Source organism: Zingiber officinale, chromosome 3A (genome assembly GCF_018446385.1).
Source record: "Zingiber officinale cultivar Zhangliang chromosome 3A, Zo_v1.1, whole genome shotgun sequence".
NCBI lineage: Eukaryota > Viridiplantae > Streptophyta > Magnoliopsida > Zingiberales > Zingiberaceae > Zingiber > Zingiber officinale.
In genome coordinates this window covers 97,843,066-97,865,513 of record NC_055990.1, presented here as the reverse complement: position 1 = coordinate 97,865,513, position 22,448 = coordinate 97,843,066, and the positions used below count along the sequence as shown (strand labels likewise).

The 22,448-nt window shown below is 38.1% G+C and overlaps 1 protein-coding gene across 1 annotated transcript; it reads left to right on the top strand.

Annotated features, from left to right (window-relative positions):
- The first annotated feature begins 2,419 nt into the window (after positions 1-2,419).
- On the top strand, positions 2,420-20,742 carry LOC122053437 (pentatricopeptide repeat-containing protein At3g25210, mitochondrial-like). Its single transcript, XM_042615492.1, has 4 exons — positions 2,420-2,666; positions 2,710-2,843; positions 5,096-5,704; positions 20,644-20,742. Exons 1-4 carry the CDS (start codon positions 2,420-2,422, stop codon positions 20,740-20,742), a joined length of 1,089 nt encoding a protein of 362 aa, XP_042471426.1.
- Positions 20,743-22,448: the final 1,706 nt, after the last annotated feature.

The following is a 22,448-nucleotide window of genomic DNA, read 5'->3' as shown; positions in this document are numbered from 1 at the left end:
AACACACCATATAAATAATATTATTTCTCAACTTATTGGAGTCTATTGATTTAACTGAATAAATCTCACCATTTGATAAATTAAAAAATAAATATTAAGTATATGTGTCTGTTATTATATCGGGATTAAGAGTACGCACATCCAAAATAACAGAGATTTTGTTCTTTTATGTAGTCAGTATAAAAAGAAACAACATCAAATGGTCCTACTCAATACACACATAGTGTACTAGTATAATTTTATAGTCAAGATAAACTATTACCAAATTTCACTACAACCATTCCAATGGTTTATCCCTATCCATCTCGGTCGTGAGCTACTATTTATAACTTATAAGGAACTGATAACATGATCTTCTGTGTAGCACCACACACCATGTTATCTACAATATAAATTAAATGGACAACTGTATTTAACTAAATCCAGATATTTGACCAATGCGATTCTCATTTCAAAATAAATGTTCATACAAAAAGCTAGATTTTTAGTATACATTCTAACAATCTCCCACTTATACTAAAAAACTATGCTGTCATACATCTAATTCTCATCCCCTCAACATGCCCATCAAAAGCTCTCGCCGGAAGAACCTTAGTGAAAGGATCTGACAGGTTATCTGCTGATGTAATCTTGGCGACAACAACTTCTCCTCGCTTTACAATATCTCGTATCTGGTGGTACTTGTGCTCAATGTGTTTACTTGTCTTATGAGCTCGTGGTTCATTCAAGTTTGGTACTGCACCACTATTATCACAATAAATTGTGATAATTTTGAGCAAACTAGGAATCACATCTAAGTCCATCAAGAAGTTTCTGAGTCATACTGCTTCTTTGGCTGCCTCAGAGGCTGCCACATACTCACCTTTCATGGTGGAGTCTGAAACGCATTTATACTTAACACTCCTCCATGCTATGGCTCCACCTCCCAAAGTAAACACATACCCCGAGGTTGATTTACTGTTGTCCCTATTTGATTAGAAGTCCGAATCCGTGTAACCTACAGGGAGCAAATCATATGCCTGGTAAACCATCATATAATCTCTAGTTCTTCTCAGGTACTTTAATATATGCTTTAAGGCAGTCCAATGTTCCTGTCCAGGGTTACTTTGATATATGCTAACCATTCCCATGGCAAAACAGATATCTGATCTTGTACATAGCATTACATACATTAGGCTTCCTACAGCCAAAGCATAAGGAGTTGCCTTCATCTCCTCTATCTCCTTTGATATTTTAGGACACATCTCTTTAGATAAAGGTACTCCATGCTGAAAAGGTAAAAAACCTTTCTTGGAGTTTTGCATGCTAAAATGAGCTTGAATAGTATCGATGTATGAAGCTTGGGATAAGTACAACATTGCCTTGATATACGACGAGGAGTAAAAATTAATCAACCCCGTACCATGAAGGCTGCCTTATCCTTTGCATGACTACAAGAAGAGAAGATCAATGAGGAAGGAAGAAGAAATAACAAGGTAATTCATGAAAACCCATCACATTATTCGACACCCCGTAGATTGACAAAAGAAGAGATCAAGGAAAGGATGGCAAAGGGATTATGTTGGCATTGCGATGAAAAGTGGCATTGTGGTCATCAATGCTAGCAAAAGAAGATATTGATTATTGAACCAATAGAGAACTTTAAGGAAGAATATGATTTTGATGAAGGTGAAACACAAGATAATATCAACGAAGTACAAGATGACTCTATGACAATATCAATACATTATACATGCCTTAGAAGGACTATAAACTCCGCAAACAATGAAGGTAAAAGGATTCATTAAAAAGCAACCAGTAATGATACTTATAGATTCAGGAAGCATCAACAATTTTCTAGACTCAACCTTAGCAAGGAGGCTTAAACAAAAAATAGAGCGAGCATCTACATTTAATGTTAAGATGGCGGATGGAAGATCACTTGCAAGTCTAGGAAAATGCGATAGTATTAAAATTTTCTTATCAAATTATGAATTAATCACAGATCTCTCTCTTTTACCCCCTAGATGGATATGATGTTGTACTTAGAGCACAATGGTTGAGAACATTAGGAGACACAATATGAAATTTCTCTAAACTAACAATATGCTTCCAAGATCAAGGAAAAGAAGTTTGTATCAGAGGTAAGAGACAAAATACTATCACATCAATCAGTAGTCATCAGACAGAGTAATTATTAAAGAAAGATTACTCCATTTTTCTCATGCAACTCTCCACCAAAAAAGATCCTAAAGCAAATGTTAGGACTTATCGCTACCCTTACATACAGGAGGAAATTGAGAAGAGTGTACAAGAGATGCTTCAGGCTGGTATCGTTTGCCTAAATGTAATTCCATATTCTTCTTCAATACTATTTGTACGAAAGAAAGATGGAAATTGACGAATGTGTGTAGATTACCGGACACTCAATAAAATTACAATGAAAGATAAGTACCCCATCCCCATCATTGATGAATTACTTGATGAATTAGGAGGTTCCTCATTCTTCTCAAAGTTAGATTTTCGCTCAGACTTCCATCATATAAGAATCCATCAGCCAGATATTCCAAGAACAGCCTTTCAGACTCATGATGGTCCTTATGAATTTTTAATCATGTCTTTCAATTTAACTAATGCACATTCTACATTCCAAAGTTTGATGAATGATATCTTCAGGCCTTACCTCTGTAAGTTTGTTTTGAATTTCTTTGATGACATCCTTGTTTATAGTTCATCGTTCATCGTTCGAAGATCATGTGCATCACCTTTATAAAGTACTTACTCTTTTGCATGAGCATTCTCTTTCTGTGAAAAGAGCTAAGTACAGCTTTGGGGCAACTAAGGTGGAATATCTTGGTCATATTGTAAGCTAAAAAGGAGTAGCTACTAATCCCTCAAAAGTTCTAGTTATGATGGAGTGGCCCACCCCAAAGAGTATTGATGTACGTACATATTATGATCGTTTATGCATATTTTAATGCACATTCACTTGCTTTATTTGCATATATTTTTTAATAATCATCTCTCTTATTTTTTAATCTGCATTAATTACTCTTTTGTCAGAGATATGCTCTTTGTTTGGTTTTGTGTTGACAGGAATAACTTTTGGAGTGAAAACGAAGATTGTCGATGCACCAGAGTAAAACAGGGAGCCACTTGACATCAGTCGTGCAACCCTGCACAACCATGTAGCCATTCCCGAGAGAGAGCATCACACGACCGTGCAACCTCGCACGACCGTGCCTCACGACCAGTAGCCATGAAGCACATGGTCGTGTGAGCCTCACACGACCGTGCAATGTAGACCCGAGCTGAAGGAAGACACGGATATGCGGATCTCGCAAGGTCATGCCACTCAACCCGAAGGGAAGAGGAAGTTGGCCATGCAGATCTCGCATGACCATGTCACTCTACCCGAAGAGAGGGAGGAGCTACCCGTGCGGATCTCGCACGGCCGTGGCATGGGTCGTGCGCATGCCCGTGCCCTAGCCTATAAAAAGGGCCTTTAACGCTTCTTCAGGGGGGGGGGGGGTGAGTCATCAGAGAGAGATATACCTTGGTGTCGATCCACGCCGTCCCAGACCTCTGTTCGACGATCCGAGATCACCTCCATCATCACATCAACTCCAGAAGCAAAGGATTGGATCCGAAGATCACTGGACGACATTGAATAAGCATCTCTTTTCCCTCTCTCTTCTTATTTGGGGATTGTATGTTTAATTATACTATGTCTTCAGATTTTTCTCCTATGTCTATGGAGTAGATTCCTTGTTCTAGGATCAGGGAGTTACTGTGGATAGGTATTGATGTAAGACTATTGTTTATGCCTTTTTCTCATTGAATGATTTCGCTTGTCTTGTTTCTATTTGATATGCATGAAACTTGCTTCAGATTACCATGTCGTATTAATTGATTGTGTAGGAATTGTTAATTTTGTAAAGAGAGGATCTTAGATCGTATACCCGAGGGGCCCTAGTGACAGGGGTAACCCGTTCACGGACATCTAAGATACTATCTTGAAAGGAGAGACAATTCTTAATAAGGAAGTAGGAAACTAAACCAAACCCCTATCTCTATCTTTAATGATACCGATCAGATTCGCATTCTTGTGATCTACCGAGGCGCCCTAGTGACAGAGGTTAATCGTAACAGGATTTCACAAGAATCTTCTCCGTTTAGTGCTTAAGGGTAGTAACTTGAACTTCCGATGAGTACATGTTGATTGACAATGAGGAAAGGATAGAATATAATACATCAACTACCACCACAATAAATCGAACTCCTAGATCTCTTCCCAAGCCAAGTAAAACTCTCTCTCTCTCTCACTCTCACTAGTTCTCATATCTACTTCCCAATTTCTTTTCTTCTTGAGAAATAGTTCACCTACAACCATCAGTAGTTTAGCTAATTCTACGTGAACAATCGCTAGTGCTTATAACCAATCCTCGTGAGATCGATAATCTTTTATTACTGACGACGTATCCGTGCACTTGTGGAAGCGTAACAAGTATCAAGGCATTACGTGATTTTCTAGGTCTCACAGATGCATTTAGATGATGCCTTGAAGCAAAAAAGGTATTCCAAAATTTAAAGGAAGTTATGATGACAACACTAGTTCTTGCACTACCTAATAAGCAATTTGTCAATGTATCCGAAGATAGAATCGGAGCAATACTTATGAATTATATGATGTCATTCAAGAAAATGTTCCAGAGTTTATTGCTAAAAAACTTGAGGACAAGGTTGTTTCGAAGGGCGGTGGAATGATAGGATCCTTTAATGAATCTATTCAAATAAATCCTCTAACTTATTTTCTTTTCTAAGATAAGTTTTAGACCTTTTCCTTTTATAAGACAAGTTTTAGATAAAACATTTTCTCTTGAAAATATATTTTTATTTTATTTTTATTTTTGTTTTAGACCTCTCATTTGAAAAGGTCATTTAGGTGTCTATTTAAAGAGACGTTATGTAATTTTGGAAGACAAGTAATTTTCCTTTTAATTAATCAATTTCATTTGATTATTAGAGGTCGATCCCCTCAAAGTGATCATCCTATCCTCCTTCTCATTTTTCCCTTTTCATTTTTCCACGTGATAGGCCCCGAGGTTCCTATTAGTGTTGCTCCCGCCGCCCCCTTTTCTCCCGCGCCTTCGATCTATACAAGCAGATGCAGCAGCGTCGGGGTAGCAGCAACAACAACAGCAACACCCAGGCGTGTCGGCCATCCATAGAGACCTATTCGATGCTCCTGGCTGTGGTGCTCCGTCGGATCAGCGAGCCACCGGTCTTATACGTGTATCTCCACTCCGTTCGCTCGCTGGTGCGGCAGATGAAGTCTTCGGGCATGATCTCGAACACCTTCGCGCTCAACCTCATCATCAAGGCCTATGCACGGTGCTTGGAGATGGAGGAGGCCATCCAAGTGTTCAGGGAGATGGGGCTCTACGGGTGCGAGCCCAACGAGTACTCCTACAGTTACATCGTGCAAGGGCTTTGCCAGAAGGGCTGGTTGGAGAAGGCATTGAACTACTTCAATGAGATGAGGTCGAAGGCACTAGTGCCCACGACGACTATATACATGGCGATGATCTGCAGCCTGTCATTGGAGCGGCTGTTAGAGGTGGCGGTCGAGGTGGTATACGATATGTTGGAGAACTGCAAGGCACCGGACATTCTGACCTACCGGACCTTGCTGGAGGAGATATGCAGGGAGGGGCGATTGGAGGTGGCATATGTAACACCCCACCCTCCTCACTACTGGACTGTGAGGGCGGAGCGCTACTAGACTACTAACTTTACTTAACTATCCTTATTCACATGTTGAGATTACTACATAAACTTTAAAAAAAACTCAAAACATACAATTAACTAGCAGCGAAAGACTAAATAACTCATCTAATACATTCTACTCAACTCTTTGTTAATAAAGTCTTATGCTAAATCCCCAGGCTTCTATAGTCCAGGCATCACACATCCATCCGCACCTCCTTGTCGCCTTCCTTTGCTATAACTTTTCCTTTCCTTTATCTGTAGTAAGAGGAAATGCAACTATAAGCAAAATTGCTTAGTAAGCGCTATCTAACTCACAAAACTCGAATATGCATATAACTGGAAGAAATCTAAAACTGAATGCTCAGAAAGAAATACTACTCATGCTCATCTAATAACAACAGAAACATACTGAAAAGAAAATCTATGCAATCATGCTAGCATAAAGAACTAACTTGCTGAATTTTTAAACTTATGTGAAGCTTATTTCACTTGTTTAAAAACTTATACTTTAATACTTCAAAATAATAATCAACTTTCTTCTTGGGACCAGGCGTAGTACCATCTTATGCGCGTTCCCTAATAGGTTGGGGTAGCGAGCCACCAATCCTAAAAGAGCAGACTTCGGTCTACCAGGGCCAAGACCTCGGAATTGGACACCTGGATTTGTTTAACGACAACTTCGAAAGTCGGGTACTAGCCTCTTAAATAAAGTAAAATACTTGTTATCTTTTATTACTTCTAATATATAATGCCTCGGCATTTTCTTTAAGTACCTTATGTGTCAAAATCCCTAAAGTCTTGACTTTGGGATCTACTTAAGGTCTTGGCTTTTTTCTTTCTTTTCTTTATCTTGCTTATACTTGTTAATACCTCTATTAAAAAGGTGTCTCATACAAAACTGCACTAAATGCTTATTAACTCTTTACTGAAATGCTTAACAGAATTGCATGAAAATACTTAATAGAACTGTACTGAAATGCTTATTGAAACTGCACTAAAACTAAATCTGCATACAAGCGTAATCAAATCTGCCTACAAACTTAATCAAAATTCTGCACTATAAGCTTAATCAAAATTCTGCACTATAAGCTTAATCAAAATTCTGTACTATAAGCTTAATCAAATCTGCCTACAAACTTAATCAAAATTCTGCACTATAAGCTTAATCAAAATTCTGCACTATAAGCTTAATCAAATCTGCACTATAAGCTTAATTAAAATCTGCACTATAGACTTAATTAAAATCTGCACTATAAATTCCATCAAAAATCTGAAAGTAAAGTTTCCATCCTTAATTTACGTCATCAACATTTGATCATCATCTTTTCTGAATCTAATATTCCCTTAAATTTATGCATTCTCTTCCCATAAATTAGTCAATATGATATCTGTCTCATACTCACTGCATAACAAAACAATTTATTCCTTTCCAAATCTAAATGAACTAAATTTAGTTTTATGGTAGCAGCACCAATCAAACAATAAGGAATAAACTAAACCACATATTCAAATTAATTAAAACCTCTTCTCATCTTCTTTATGAAACTCACGGCAGGAAATCTTCAAAATCATTAATCTTTGCGGCATGTGTCGGAAATCAAGAACACATGAATCCGAAACTACTCTACTGCAGGTGAGGAAGCACTTACCTTACTTCTTGGACTCACAACCGAACAAGAAGGGCTTCTAGGACCTTGGCCGACCGCCGGAGACGATGCCCTAACTCTCTTTTGTTTTCTGCCCGAGCTCTATCGTCGCACGCTGAAGAGAAGGACAGAATGGTTTAGGTCACGGGAATAAAACCCTCTCCTAACTTATCCCTTTTATAATCTAGTATTTCTATTAACTCCTTAAATAAATTTTTCTTTTTTTTTCTAAACAGAACCACCACTGGGATTCTTGGTCAGCCAAATCTTTGACCGGGTCAGAGGTCGCAGGTTCGATCCCTCAGCCGAACCCTTTTTCTCCTATTTATTTCCTATTTATTAACTACTGCTTAAATAAATTTGTTCCTTCTTTTAATCAGCAACGCTTGCTCGAACACTTGGTCAGTCGCGCTTTGCTAAATCTTGAGGTCGCAGGTTCGATTCCTCAACCGTCCCTTTATTCCCATTTATTTTCCGTTTCCTATTAACTATTACTTAAATAAATTTCATTACCCTTTTTAATTAGCAACGTTCGCTGGGACACTTGGTCAGCCGCGCTTTGCTAAATCTTGAGGTCGCGGGATCGATTCCTCAGTCGTCCCTTTATTCCCGTTTATTTTCCGTTTCCTATTAACTATTACTTAATAAATTTCATTACCCTTTTTAATTAGCAACGTTCGCTGGGACACTTGGTCAGCCGCGCTTTGCTAAATCTTGAGGTCGCGGATTCGATTCCTCAACCGCCCTTTTTATTCGTATTTATTTTCTGTTTCCTATTAACTATTAGTTAAATATATTTCATTCCCATTTTTAACAACGATCGCTGGGACACTTGGTCAGCCACGTTTTGCTTAAGGCTTGGCTCGTGGGTTCAAATCTTGGCTGCAACCCTTTTCTTCCTATTATTTCCTATTATTAACTTCTACTACTTAAATACATTTCATGCTTCTTTTAATCAGCAACGCCTGCTTGGGCTCTTGGTCAACCAGATTCGCTTAAGAATTGACTCGGCCGGAGGTCTCCGATTCGAATCTCGGCTTGGACATTATTTTTGTAGAAACTTCTTTCATTTAGTAAAAATACCAAACGACCTCCAAAAATTACATAAAAATACTCTAAAAATCTCTAGAATATTTCTAAAGTATTTCTAAATATTTTTAACCACTATTAGGACTCGTAATGAGGAATTTTGAGTTGTTACAGCATATGATCTGCTGGAGGAGCTCCAGCAGAGGAAGGGCGCCATGAAAGGAAGGATGCAATCCGACTTGTTGGCTAGCTTCCACTGGGTCTACCAGCCACGACATTGATTGCTTACTCTTGTTTGAAGTAAAGTTTGGCCCTTTCTGAGCATGAACTGTTCCAAAATCATTGAAAAATATTTTTTTTCATTTTAATTATGCAAATGGGGAGAGATCACACACTGCATTCGATCGACAATAACAGTTCTTTAGAATGCACACTAAAGATTATGGAAATGATTATTTTATAGCCAGTTTATTACAATCACAATTTTCAATCATTTGGAGAGATATTATTTTGATGCTTTCAAGTTGATCATCATATGGATAGAAAGGTATAAAAATATCTTTCGAGTTGCAAGAGAATATATATATATATATATATATATATATATAAGTTGAAGCTCTCAGGGCCTACAGAAAGTAAAACAATAGTTTTCAGGACTTGTCGCAACAAGAAACTATTAGAAATTCCAAGAATGATACCTCGGCCTCTAGTGTTGAATAAGGTTCATCATCGGATCCAACACCAGCTTGTGCAGAAGACTGGGAATCATTATCAAAGAATTGTGCTATAAAGTCCGTTATCTCTTTGTCGAATAGAGCGTCGCAAGGCAGTGATGTGTTTCCTGAAGCCAGCTCCTCAACTTTATTCGTAGATAAACTTTAGTCCCAACACTTTCAGGATAGATGAATTTTCAAAAGGTGATGCAGTTGGAGCTAATATTATTACATGAGCATGGTGAAGGAGTGTCTTGTGAATCAAAATGAGGTGCCCTCCCGAAAGAATCCTGTGTTTCCGTCTTATTGGAGATTGATGATGTTGCAAAAGGGGGACCCTATTCGTAAAAGTTGGAGGAAGTGGTTCTAGAATCATCATTAATAACATCATTAATATGGCTTTTAGAATCACTTCGATCTTCCAAAACTGAGTACTGAGCATTAAAGTAAGGCGATTCTAATATAATATCAGGTTACTCACTAAGTAGCTTCAAATGAGGATCACAGTCGATCAATTGCTCAAAATTCTTGCTCAACAAGGTCTGGGGACATTGAAGTAGATTCCTCCTGCAACATCCATTTGGTGAAAGTTATAATATAGACACAATCGAACACGTAAAATTCTGATTTATCTATGTTTCGAAAAATTTGAGATAGGCAACAAACATATATATCTTCAGGCAAAATTTGTTTTATCACATCAAGCTTAGTTTAAATAGGTTTAATCAAATAATAATATGACATTTGAAGCACAAACCGAAAGAGTCAAGGAAGGCAACATGCCATAAAGGATATGCTTTACATTGTAGATCATCATATAAAACTTAATATTAATAATAGTCATAAAAAAGGTATAGTTTAACTAATTTAATCAAATTTAAACAATTGACAAGGAAGCAACTACAATATTCAAAAGGGAAAGGCTTACAATAGACTCCAAAAAAATATATACTGAAGATAAAACCTGATTATGTTTTACTGAAGTACCAATAACAAGAACCACAGATTAAATGACAATATCACTACCAAAGCTTAGATTTTGCGCCAACTTGCAACAAAAAAGGTGAATTTTAGTATATGAGGGAAAAATATAATTTACATCTACCTGTGTATGTATTCTTGGCCATTGGTAAAATCTCGAGTTGCTTGCCACAGTGTATGCTTCCTTGGTTGAGGATCAGTCGCTCGGAAGAAAAGAGGTGGTCTTGCCAACTAATAAATAATTACCAACACGTTACCCATAAGAAATGACCAATATATACCAACACAAATTGAGAAAAAATAAATCTAGCACAATATCCAAAGTCCCATGGTCACCTTCAAAAAATACTGCCTTAATTGCAGTAAAGTTGGACCAGTTGAACTCAACCTTGCTCTTCAAGCCACCTTCGAGAACTTCCCATACAAGTTTACGTTTGGCGAAGTAACATTTTGCCACTAAATCACATTCATATCTAGACACTCACTATTTGCCAATAAAACATAGTGAACTTCTCCACAAACTTAACCAATCTGGTAAAGGAGATTACTTGACAAAAACATATGAGAATTAGAATACACTAGATCACCCATAAAGAATTCATGAAATCCACCTTCAAGGAGAAAAGACAGTGACTGGAAATAAACTATGTTCCAATTGTTGGTGCAATATTTCCTAGGTCAAGGTTGACCTGGTTAACCAAGTCTGAGTCTTGGTTTGAGTTTTGATATTTGACAATATATTGGGTTTAGATGATATGGACAATGCAGGTGTAGTTGTTCATTTGGGGAGATTGTTGATACAATTCCCGTTTGGTCAAAGTTGACCAGTTAAGATTGTGAAGGAAAGTCAAGTAGGTCAAGGTTGACTGGATACTTGACTGAAAGTCCTGGTGAGTGAAGCTAGGCAGAAGGAAGTCATGGTGAGTGAAGCCAGGCAGAAGGAAGTCCTAGTGAGTGAAGCTAGGCAGGAGGAAAATCCTGGTGAGTGAAGCCAGGTGAAAGACCTAGTGAGTGAAGCTAGGCAATTGGGAAGTCCTAGTGAGTGAAGCTAGGCAGGAGGAAAATCCTGGTGAGTGAAGCCAGGTGAAAGACCTAGTGAGTGAAGCTAGGCAATTGGGAAAGTCCTGGTGAGTGAAGCCAGGCAGGAGAAATTCAGATGGGTCAAGGTTGACCAGACATCTGGTGAGAGAGTCCTAGCTGGTCAAGGGTGACCGGATGCTAGGTCTTATGTACCAACAAGTCATGGTTGACTAGATGTTGGTTTAGGGGGCTTTGGACTTGGTTTTGGGCAAAAACCAAGATCTGGATTGATCAACCGATTGATCCAGCAGATCTGGATCGATCAGTGGATCGATCCAGAAGATCTGGAACGATCGACCGATCGATCCGGTGAGTCCCCGCGAACAGAACCCCTCTGGATCGATTGGCCGATCGATCCAGAGGTCCCAATCGATCAGTGGATCGATTGGGAGTTGTTGTTTATGCGCGATAAGCCCTGGATCGATCCACCGATCGATCCAGGCTATTCCAGAGAGCACAGAGGCGCTCTGGATCGATCGGTTGATCGATCCAAAGCCTCCCCGATCGATTGGGAGCAATCCAATCGATCGGGATCCGACCGTTAGCATCGATTTAAGCCGCAGGCGTTCGTTTCCTTCGGTATTGCTTGCACTGTTCACTCCCGATACTCTCCATAGCTCTCTCCAAGCTCCAGATCGCCAGTTCTTGAAGATTCTTGGAGGCTCTTCAAAGTCAAGAGGCGGATCAAAAATAAGAAGAAGAAGTTAGGGTTAGGGTTTTTATTGTACATCTTGTAAGTTTTTGCTTATGTTGTATTTCTCTTTCTTCTTCTTGTATTGAGAGTGTTGTAGGGATTCTCCGCCTTTGGTAGTTACCATAAAAAAGTGTTATTCATAGTGGAGGGTGCGTGAGTAGGTGTGGATCCTTGGACTAGTCACCTCTTGTGAGGTGGATACCAAGTAAACCATCATTGTTAGCGTTGTGTGAGTTTGTTTCTTGTATATTTCCGCTGCACATCTTTGAAGAAAGAAGCAACGCCGACCACGAGCACGCGACGAGCTATTCACCCCCCCCCCCTCTAGCTACTTTTCGGTCCCAACACCAATGACAGCTCCTTCGTTGATAATTGTAAGTGATACTCAGCAATAAAGGCAAGTAAAATTGTTCATCATTTTCTTTTTGGTGGACCGTATCACAGAAAGTTACAAACACAAATAGGAGGAAAAGAATGAACAGAACAATTCTGCGCAAAATAGAAAGATTGAATAGATTGCAAATACAAGAATAGAATACCAGAATAATGCATAGACAAAAACTTCTACAAGAACATACAAATAATAACAGGAAGGAGAGATGTATCATTTACGTAAACCACCAAATTTTTCCTTATAAAATCCTCACCTCCCATGTCCCAATCCTCAATAATGACGCAAGAAAATTTGAAGTTTTGATCTTGCTCAGTGAGCTCGAAGAAGCTGAGAAGTCTGATTATTCACCAATTTTCGAGCCCTTCGAGCTAGTGAAGCATAAAGTTTTACCTGTCTTTGCTTGAGAAAGCATCATCTGAATCATATCAGCTAGAGACGGACTCTTCCTGGGGCTCAATGAGACAAACATAATGAGAAGAGAAAGTGAGGGATCTACCTGCTCACACAAAGTGCTCACGTCCCTGGCCCTCTTGTGGAGATGTACACGCTTCTCGTCCAAGGGTTCCTCCACTTCTAACTTCACCGTCGGAGGAGGCGGAGTCGAGTGCAGGGTGGAATTAGCTCGGCGCTTGCCAGAATCTGAAGACCAAACCATTCCGCCAGAAGATATCCAAAGTAAGAACCCTAGAACGCCCAATTTTGCCCACGTGGCAATCCATTCATCAGAGTATCCCATGGGACATTTGGGAGAGATATATTTCTAAATATTTTCTACTTTTAAATATCCCGGGTGAAATGAGATATTTTTTAAAATATTTCCTATTATCAAATATTCCTTTTGGAAGGTGATACTTTCCTAAATATTTTTCAAATTTAAATATCCCTGTTGAAATGAAAATATTATAGAGGAGATTTGAACGTATCTCTGGTTTTAAAAAATAAAAAATAAAAAACTTTATATTTATATGAAATTTGGGATATTTAATAGGTGGTTATGTCAATATTTAATTTATGGAATATTTAATTATAAAATTTAAGATATTTAAAAAATGAGATATTTAATTAATAATGCAAATGTAGTTACCATAAATAAAATGTTATTATCCTACGACGTGTAAAATTAGTGTTATTATCCTACAATATGTAAAACCTAATATCTAACTTATATAATATATTATCACCTGTTATTTTAACCTAATTAAATAATATTTTAACGGGCATGCTATATGACATTTATTATATTTGAAATGAATAAAATCATGCGCGTATAAATTAGTATATAGCTTTTAATTACAATTTGTAGAAAATAGTGGATAGTAGAAGCTAAAGGGTAACTTTTATAATAGAATTAATATGATTTTTTTTCTAAGAAAAACATACGTTCATATGATGTCTCCTAATTTGAAATGCTCTTTTGATTTATATATTAAAAAAAATACTTTGAGTTCGATCAAATAATAAAAAGAGCACTTAATACTTGTCTATATACTATAATTTTATCCATGACACATAATTCATCCAAAATTGAACTTTGATTTAATATTATTTTAAAAATATCGATACGTGCATTAATTTATGATTAAAGAATAATAATAATCTCGGTTAATGTACTATCTCTGGGATGATCGACTCGATTCTATAGAAGTTTTACATTGACTATCAAGGTAAATTTAAAAACACAGGCAACGACCAGCTCAGAATCCCAATATTCTTTAGTTGTGCCCCCCATTTAGAAAAAAATTCCTATAAATACGTCATAGCTAGAGATCGAACCACGAGTACCTAGATAATAATTTGGATGTCCTGCCTAGGGATGGCAACGGGTCCGGGTCAATTAAAATGTAAAATACCGGAAAAGGGCGAATAATAATAAGAGATTTTTCTGAGATTTTTAGAAATTTTTCGTGAATTTTTCGGAGATCGTATGGACGAGTTTATGGGAATAAAACTAGGTCCTAGGAAAGTCTGTTTGGTTACCCCATTTAAGCGAGGAAATGTTTGATTTCTTTTCCTTTTTGTTTTTGTTTTTTTTTCTTTTTCTTTCTTTTATTTTTCCCCGTCGTTTCCTTCTCCCCTCACGCGTGCCCTAACGGGCGGCGGTTACCTTCCTCTCCTTCTATTTCACCCTTTCCTCCCGAACCCTCACTTCTTCTAGTCGCCGCCGCCGATGTCCTTCTCCCCTCTGTGCTGCCATCGACCCCCCACAGCCGACGCCTACCCTCTGCCCTAGCGCCGGCCGCCGTCGCCTATACCCTAGCACCGCCGGGTGTCGCACCTCAGACCTAGTTCTCCGGCCGACTCCTCTGTGCGCCGCTCACCACTGCTGTTTCCTCCTCATCGACCTTTGAGTGCCGACACGTGAGTCCTTCCCTTGCGCCACTGTGCCCTAGTTCTCTTTTCTGACGGCTCCGATCAATCATGTGATGACAAAGCCGTGCCCTAACAGTGGTCCTTAAGGTAGGTGTTTTATCAAGCTGTGGATTTGAGTTCTTGGTCTCTATGTTTATCTGATCAATGATCCTCCTGCTTGCTATCATTTGGTGTCGTTTGGTGAAGGATTTCCAACAGAAAGGTTATACTGCTAGATCCATCTGATTTGGATCACTATTAGTTGTTGAAGAAGAGGAGGTAAGAGGAATAGGGAGGACGTGCTGTTGGGTTTTATTGGATCCGGCAGTCAATCTTTCCAGAACCAGCACGACTGTGAGTTGAGGTAAGGAATAGAGGACTTGTTTCAATTGTAGTAGCGTACACAGGAATTTGATATGTTTTGTAGTTGGACGATCATGTGTATGTTGATTAGGTTTATGTGTTTTTGAAATTAGGGTTTTGCCCTAATTTAGGGTTAAAGAATTTATTTAGCTATTTATAGGAATTTAGCTAAATAATCGTATATCTATTGGATACAGGACTTTGACGTGAGACGAGTATCTCAATGTCGGATTTGGACATTCCTATTGGAGGCGGGTACTTCTGACTTTATGTCGTTTGATATACATAGTAGTGAATTTAACAAATTGTAATAATTATGTTTATTATCTGTTTCGGTTAGTCACTACCCGATATTTGTTACATGCTTAGTTGATACTTGTTTTGCATGTCATGTTATTTCTTACCTGCTTATACATGCTTATAGGGGGTAGTGATATACCATGCTTCACCATATTCAGGACCTAGGTTTTATACCTTATCTTATCTGTGTACCTTTGATTTGATTCATTGACCTAAGGTGCACCTTCTATATATATATATGTTTTAGCTCAGGATATTTACATGGTTAGTACCATGCACCATTCGCATGATTGCATGTTGTGCGATAGTCCGCTCCATTATTGTTGAGCACATCGCCAGTTACATGGATCTACACACACCACCACTCATGGGTTAGTGGTCAATTCAGGCAGAGTGTGTTGCAGCAGGGACTTTGTTTGGCTTCGTTGGTCCGCTCATGGGTAGTGTGACGCAGCGTGGTAGCCGGCAGAGATTCCTCCCCGTCATCGTGTACCGGGAGATGAGAGCATTGCGCTCCCCCATTTATGATTTGGGGTAGGAGGATAGGTGTACTCCGACAGCATCCCGTCCACTCGGTCACTCATCAGGAGCAATGACGACAGAGTGCACGGTTGTCACAGCCCTACCCACTCGGTCTCACCATTGTGTGTGAGATGGTTGACTGGCGTCAGGGGTGACCAGAACGCATCATTGACATCATACGCATTGATGCATTTATTTCTTGTGATTGTGTTTGCTACATTTATTTGCTGCATATTGGTTGGATGTCATGCTTAACATGCATACAGGATTTCTATACCTCTCGGACTGTTTATCCTTGTACCAGGTCCTGGTTAGTACAGTATTCTCCTGTTTACTTCAGTTTGCATTTACCTTTATTATGTCAGGAAACTGTACGCATGATTAGTGCTAGATGTTATTTCCTTACTATGTATATCAGTTGTTACCCGCTGAGGAGTTGACTCACCCCGTGGATATTTACTATTTTTAGGTTGATGCTGTTAGGAGAGAGTTCCAGTTGCTAGTCCCCTGCAGTCCACGAGGACGAGCGTTGATCTTGTGGTTTTCTTTATTTGACTGTATTTAGACTTGCTACGTTATGATACTTGGATCTTGTGTATGGATTTTTTTTTACTTATCGATGGGTTTGGATTTGGATTTGTTTTACTACATGCCTGCCTAGACGGCAGAAGAGGTAAGTGGATTTTATCGTCAGATTTGAGCTTTATGAGTGTAGTGGAGTAGGATATCGGTTTTGAGCTTTATGAGTGTAGTTGAGTAGGGTGGGTTTTGAGTCTTATTATCATTGCTTATTAAACTGCGTTGATGTCTATATGTTGTGGTTTGTTTATTATTGTTATTTATTCCAGCCGCATGTGGCTGAGGTATATGGTGATGTAGTAAAGTTTCAGATTGTCCGTTGTACAGGGGAGATGCTGCCGAAATTTCTTCGGACAAGGACTCCTCTGGGGCGTGACATAAAAATTAATTATCAATTTTTATTCAATTAATAATTAATAAAAAAATATTATATGGGGTGGGTCTGGGGTGGGTCTGATTAACCCATGACCCGTCCCAGATCCACCTTGAGACCCGTTTAGACAGGTTTAAACTTGCCCCACTGAGGTAGATTTATTACTGTTGGTGCAATATCCCTAGGTCAAGGTTGACCAGGTTATGTCTCCCCTTCTTGGGATTAATACCTTGGTTCTCCTTAGGTCTACCATTTCTTGAGTTATCATGAATGAGTTTCCTAGGGTTATGATCCACATTTACCCTACTCCTATCATGATATTTAAAATCAAAGTTATGAATGCGTAAATAATAATAGTTATTTCTAGCATGCATGGAGGAGTTTAAATTTGAATTAAACTTCAAGTTAGGATATACCACCCTTACCCTTAAAGCTCCCCCTTGATTTGAGCTCCTCTTCTTCTTCTCCCACTTCTTTAAACACGCAAGCTTCTTGATCTCCCTCTTCTTGGTGCATTTTGTGTGGTAGTGCCCCTTCTCCCCCACATGTGAAGCATACGATGCGCATTCTCCTTCTTCGGGTTTCTTCATTCCTACAATCCTTGTTAATGTTTAAATTAACTTGAATGAGTTTAGGATTTACCTCTTTCTTACTCAATGAACATCTACTCTTGTAGTGTCCCTTCTCATTACACCCGAAATATATTATGTGGTCCCGTGACTTCACTTCGGTAGAGATGCTCACAAAGTTGGTTTCCAAGACTTCTTCTTCTTCTTCACTTGTCTTGGATTCTTCTTCAATTCTTGAGGATGTAGATGATGTCTCATCTTCCTTCTCCTCCTCGGATGTTAAGCATGTTGGCGCTACTCAGAATTCTGTTCTATTTTCCCTGTACAAAAATTTGTACAAGCACAAAATTTTTCCTAGCAACCCATGTGCCTTTCAGAAGTTAAACTTGGATTGCAAACGAAACTTAACATTATTAATCCAAGTTCAACCCATGTGTTCATCAGAAGTTAAACCATATTACAGAAGTTGATTAAATATCTATTTCAAGGATTGGCTTCCAGGTCGTTGGCGAGGCACTCGACCTTCTTTGGTATGGGATCTCCACCACTTCCTAGTCAAAGCCTTTCAAAGAAATTAAATATTTAAACTCCTTACAGTAAACCCAAGGTTAAACTACAGATACCTCAATCAAAGCACAAGATTGCTAGCCTCTTGTGTTGGTATTTCAGGATTCATACAAAGGAAAAATAAACTAGTACACAGCGGAAACAATTAACTAGTTATACCTTTCTTTGTAGCTTAAAGACCTCTTGATCTTCTGCTGTATTCCTCTCCTCCTCTTGGACGTTGTGTGAGCGATGATCTACCAAGACGCAAAAACCACCCACGTCTTTCTTTCTTCCAAGACTTTCGGCCGCTAAGGGATCAAAGCTAGGAACACTACCTCTTGTTCTTCTTTCTTCCTTGCAACCCGCCGGTGACAAGATGGTTGAAGCCTCTTGATGCCGCTGGCCTTAGATGAGAAAGCAAGGGGAGAATAAGAATATGAGGGGACCAACCACAAGGAGAATAGAAGAGGAATAAAAATTATGTAGATGATTATGTCCTCTAAGGCAACATCTATCCTCTTTTATAATCCTTAGTAATGGCTAAAAAGGAAAGATTTTAATAACAATTAAATTCTCTCTTTTAAATTTCCTTTTGTAGATGGCTACAAAAGGAAAGTTTTAAATTTAAAAATTCCTCTTTTAAACATTGTAGATGGCTAAAAAAGGAAAGATTTTTAAAATTAAAACCTCTCTTTTAAATCATGGTTACAAAAAGGAAAGTTTTAACAAAAATAAAAATTTTCTTTTAAACCATTGTAGATGGTTACAAAAGGAAAATTTTTTTAAATTTAAAACTCTCTTTTAAAACCATGTGGATGGCTTCTAAAAAGGAAAATTTTTAAAATTTAAAATCTCCCTTTTAAAACATTGTAGATGACTAAAAAAGAAAGATTTAAAAAAATTAAAAACCCACTTTTAAACCCTTCTTGGCCGACCCCTTGCTTGGCACCAAGCAAGGGGTGGGCGACCCCTTGCTTGGGTACCAAGCAAAGATGTGGTCAGCCATAAGGATGACTTGAGTGGATGCGAGGCTTTATACATAGAGGCTACAACAGGGACCTAGAGGAGGAATTGGTTTTGGCCTCCTGATGAGCTTGAGCTTCCTGTGTTCGACCCGAACACCCAATTCAAGTTCATCAATAATAACTCATACCACAAAGAGTTATTATTGAACTGCCGCACTAATCTCATATTACATTATGGGTTCGTTCTTATCATGAGTGCGTTAATCTCCCTGTGTTTAAGATATCTAATGTCCATTAATTAAATGAGTTACTGATAACTTACTTAATTAACATCTAGCTCCAAGAGTAGTACAACTCAACTTCATTGTCATGTCGGAACTAAGTCCACCTGCAGGGTTTACATGACAATCTTTATGAGCTCCTTAAGGGGACATTATCATCCTAATAAATAGGACATAGTTTTCTTATATAATCAAAAATACACCATATAAATAATATTATTTTTCCAATTTATCGGGCCTATTGATTTAACGAATAAATCTCACCCTTTGATAAATTAAAAAAATAAATACTAAGTGCATGTGCTTGTTATTATATCGGGATTAAGAGTACGTACATCTATAATAACAGAAGTTTTGTTCTTTTATGCAGTCATTATGAAAGGAACAACCTCAAATGGTCATGCTCTATATACACATAGTGTACTAGTGTAATTTTATAGTCAAGATAAACTAATACCAAATTACACTACAATCATTCCAATGGTTTGTCTCAATCCATCTTGGTTGTGAGCTTCTATTTATAATTTATAAGGAACTGATAACATGATCTTCTGTGTGACACCACACACCATGTTATCTACAATATAAATTAAATGGACAACTGCATTTAACTAAATGTAGACATTTAACCAATGTGATTCTGATTTCAAAATAAATGTTTATACAAAAAGCTTGGTTTTAGTATACATTCTAACAATCTCCCACTTATACTAAAAGACTATGTTGTCATATTTCTTGTCATACATCTGATCTCCATCCCCTCAACATGCCCATAAAAAGCTCTCGTCGGAAGGGCCTTAGTGAAAGGATCTGTCAAGTTATCTTCTGATGCAATTTTGGCGACAACAACTTCTCCTCGCTTTACGATGTCTCATATCAGGTGGTACTTGTACTCCATGTGTTTACTTGCCTTATGGGCTCGTGGTTCATTCGAGTTTGCTACTGCACCACTATTATCACAATAAATTGTGATAATTTTGGGCAACCATGAATCACATCTAAGTCCATCAAGAAGTTTCTGAGCCATACAGCTTCTCTGGCTGCCTCAGAGACTACCACATACTCAGCTTCGATGGTGGTGTCCGAAACGTATTTATGCTTAACACTCCTCCATGCTATGGCTTCACCTCCCAAAGTAAACACATACCCTGAGGTCGACATACTATTGCCCCTATCTGATTGGAAGTCTGAATTCGCGTAACCCACAGGAAGCAAATCATTTGCCTGATAAATTAGCATATAATCTTTAGTCATTTTCAGATACTTCAATATATACTTTACGGCAGTCCAATGTCCTTGTCCTGGGTTACTTTGATATATGCTAACCATGGCCACAGCAAAACATATATCCGGTCTCGTATATAGTATCGCATATATTAGACTTCTTACAGCCGAAGCATAAGGAATTGCCTTCATGCCCTCTATTTCCTTTGATGTTTTAGGAGACATCTCTTTTGATAAAGGTACTCGCGTTGGAGGAGATGTGCGGGGAGGGGCGATCGGAGGTGGCATATGATCTGCTGGAGGAGCTCCGACGGAGGAAGGGCGCCATGAAAGGAAGGATGCACTCCGACTTGTTGGCCAGCCTGCACTGGGTCTGCTAGTCATGGCATTGATTGCTTCTTCTTGTTTGAAGTAAAGTTTGGCGCTTTCTGAGCATGAACCGTTCCAAAATCATTGAAAAATGTTTTTTTCTTTTTAATTATGCAAATGGGGAGAGATCACGCGCCGTATTCGATAGGCAATAACAATTCTTTAGAATGCACACTAAAGATTATGGAAATGATTATCTTATAGCCAATTTATTATAATCACAATTTTCAATCATATGGAGAGATGTTATTTTGATGCTTTCAAGTTGATCATCATATGGATAGAAATGTATAAAAATATCTTTCGAGATGAGAATCTCATAGAATTATATATATATATATATATATATATATATATATATATATATATATATATATATATATATATATATATATATATATAAGTTGAAGCTCTCAAGGCCTACAGAAAGTAAAACAATAGTTTTCAGGACTTGTCGCAACAAGGAACTATCAGAAATTCCAAGAATGATACCTCGGCCTCTAGTGTTGAATAAGGTTCATCGTCGGATCCAACACCAGCTTGTGCAGAAGACTGGGAATCATTGTCAAAGAATTGTGCTATAAAGTCCGTTATCTCTTTGTCGAATAGAGCGTCGCAAGGCAATGAAGTGTTTCCTGAAGCCAGCTCCTCAACTTTATTCGTAGATAAACTTTAGTCCCAACACTTTCAGGATAGATGAATTATCGAAAGGTGATGCAGTTGGAGCTAATATTATTACATGAGCATGGTGACGGAGTGTCGTGTGAATCAAAATGAGGTGCCCTCCCGAAAGAATCCTGTGTTTCCGTCTTATTGGAGATTGAGGGGGACCCTATTCGTAAAAGTTGGAGAAAGTGGTTCTAGAATCATCCTTAATAACATCATTAATATGGCTTTTAGAATCACTTCGATCTTCCAAAACTGAGTACTGAGCATTAAAGTAAGGCGATTCTAATATAATATCAGGTTACTCACTAAGTAGCTTCAAATGAGAATCACAGTCGATCAATTTCTCAAAATTCTTACTCAACAAGGTCTGGGGACATTGAAGTAGATGCCTCTTGCAACATCCATTTGGTGAAAGTTATAATATAGACACAACCGAACACGTAAAATTCTGATTTATCTATGTTCAGAAAAATTTGAGATAGGCAACAAACATATATATCTTTAGGCAAAATATGTTATATCACATCAAGCTTAGTTTAAATAGGTTTGATCAAATAATAATATGACATTTGAAACACAAACCGAAAGAGTCAAGGAAGGCAACATGCCACAAAGGATATGCTTTACATTGTAGATCATCATATAAAACTTAATATTAATAATATTCATAAAAAAGGTATAGTTTAACTAATTTAATCAAATTTAAACAATTGACAAGGAAGCAACTACAATATTCAAAAGGGAAAGACTTACAATAGACTCCAAAAAATATATACTGAAGATAAAACCTGATTATGTTTTACTGAAGTACCAATAACAAGAACCACAGATTAAATGATAATATCACTACCAAAGCTTAGATTTTGAGCCAACTTGCAACAAAAAAGGTGAATTTTAGTATATGAGGGAAAAATATAATTTACATCTACCTGTGTATGTATTCTTGGCCATTGGTAAAATCTCGAGTTGCTTGCCACAGTGCATGCTTCCTTGGTTGAGGATCAGTCGCTCGGAAGAAAAGAGGTGGTCTTGCCAACTAATAAATAAT

Bases quoted from the DNA above. Each gene is read 5' to 3' on its own strand.
- LOC122053437 (XM_042615492.1), top strand. From the start codon at position 2,420: ATGAAAGATAAGTACCCCATCCCCATCATTGATGAATTACTTGATGAA. The intron at 2,667-2,709 runs GTAAGTTTGTTT...CCTTGTTTATAG, and splicing joins TATCTTCAGGCCTTACCTCT to TTCATCGTTCATCGTTCGAA. The intron at 2,844-5,095 runs GTAAGCTAAAAA...GGTTCCTATTAG, and splicing joins TGGAATATCTTGGTCATATT to TGTTGCTCCCGCCGCCCCCT.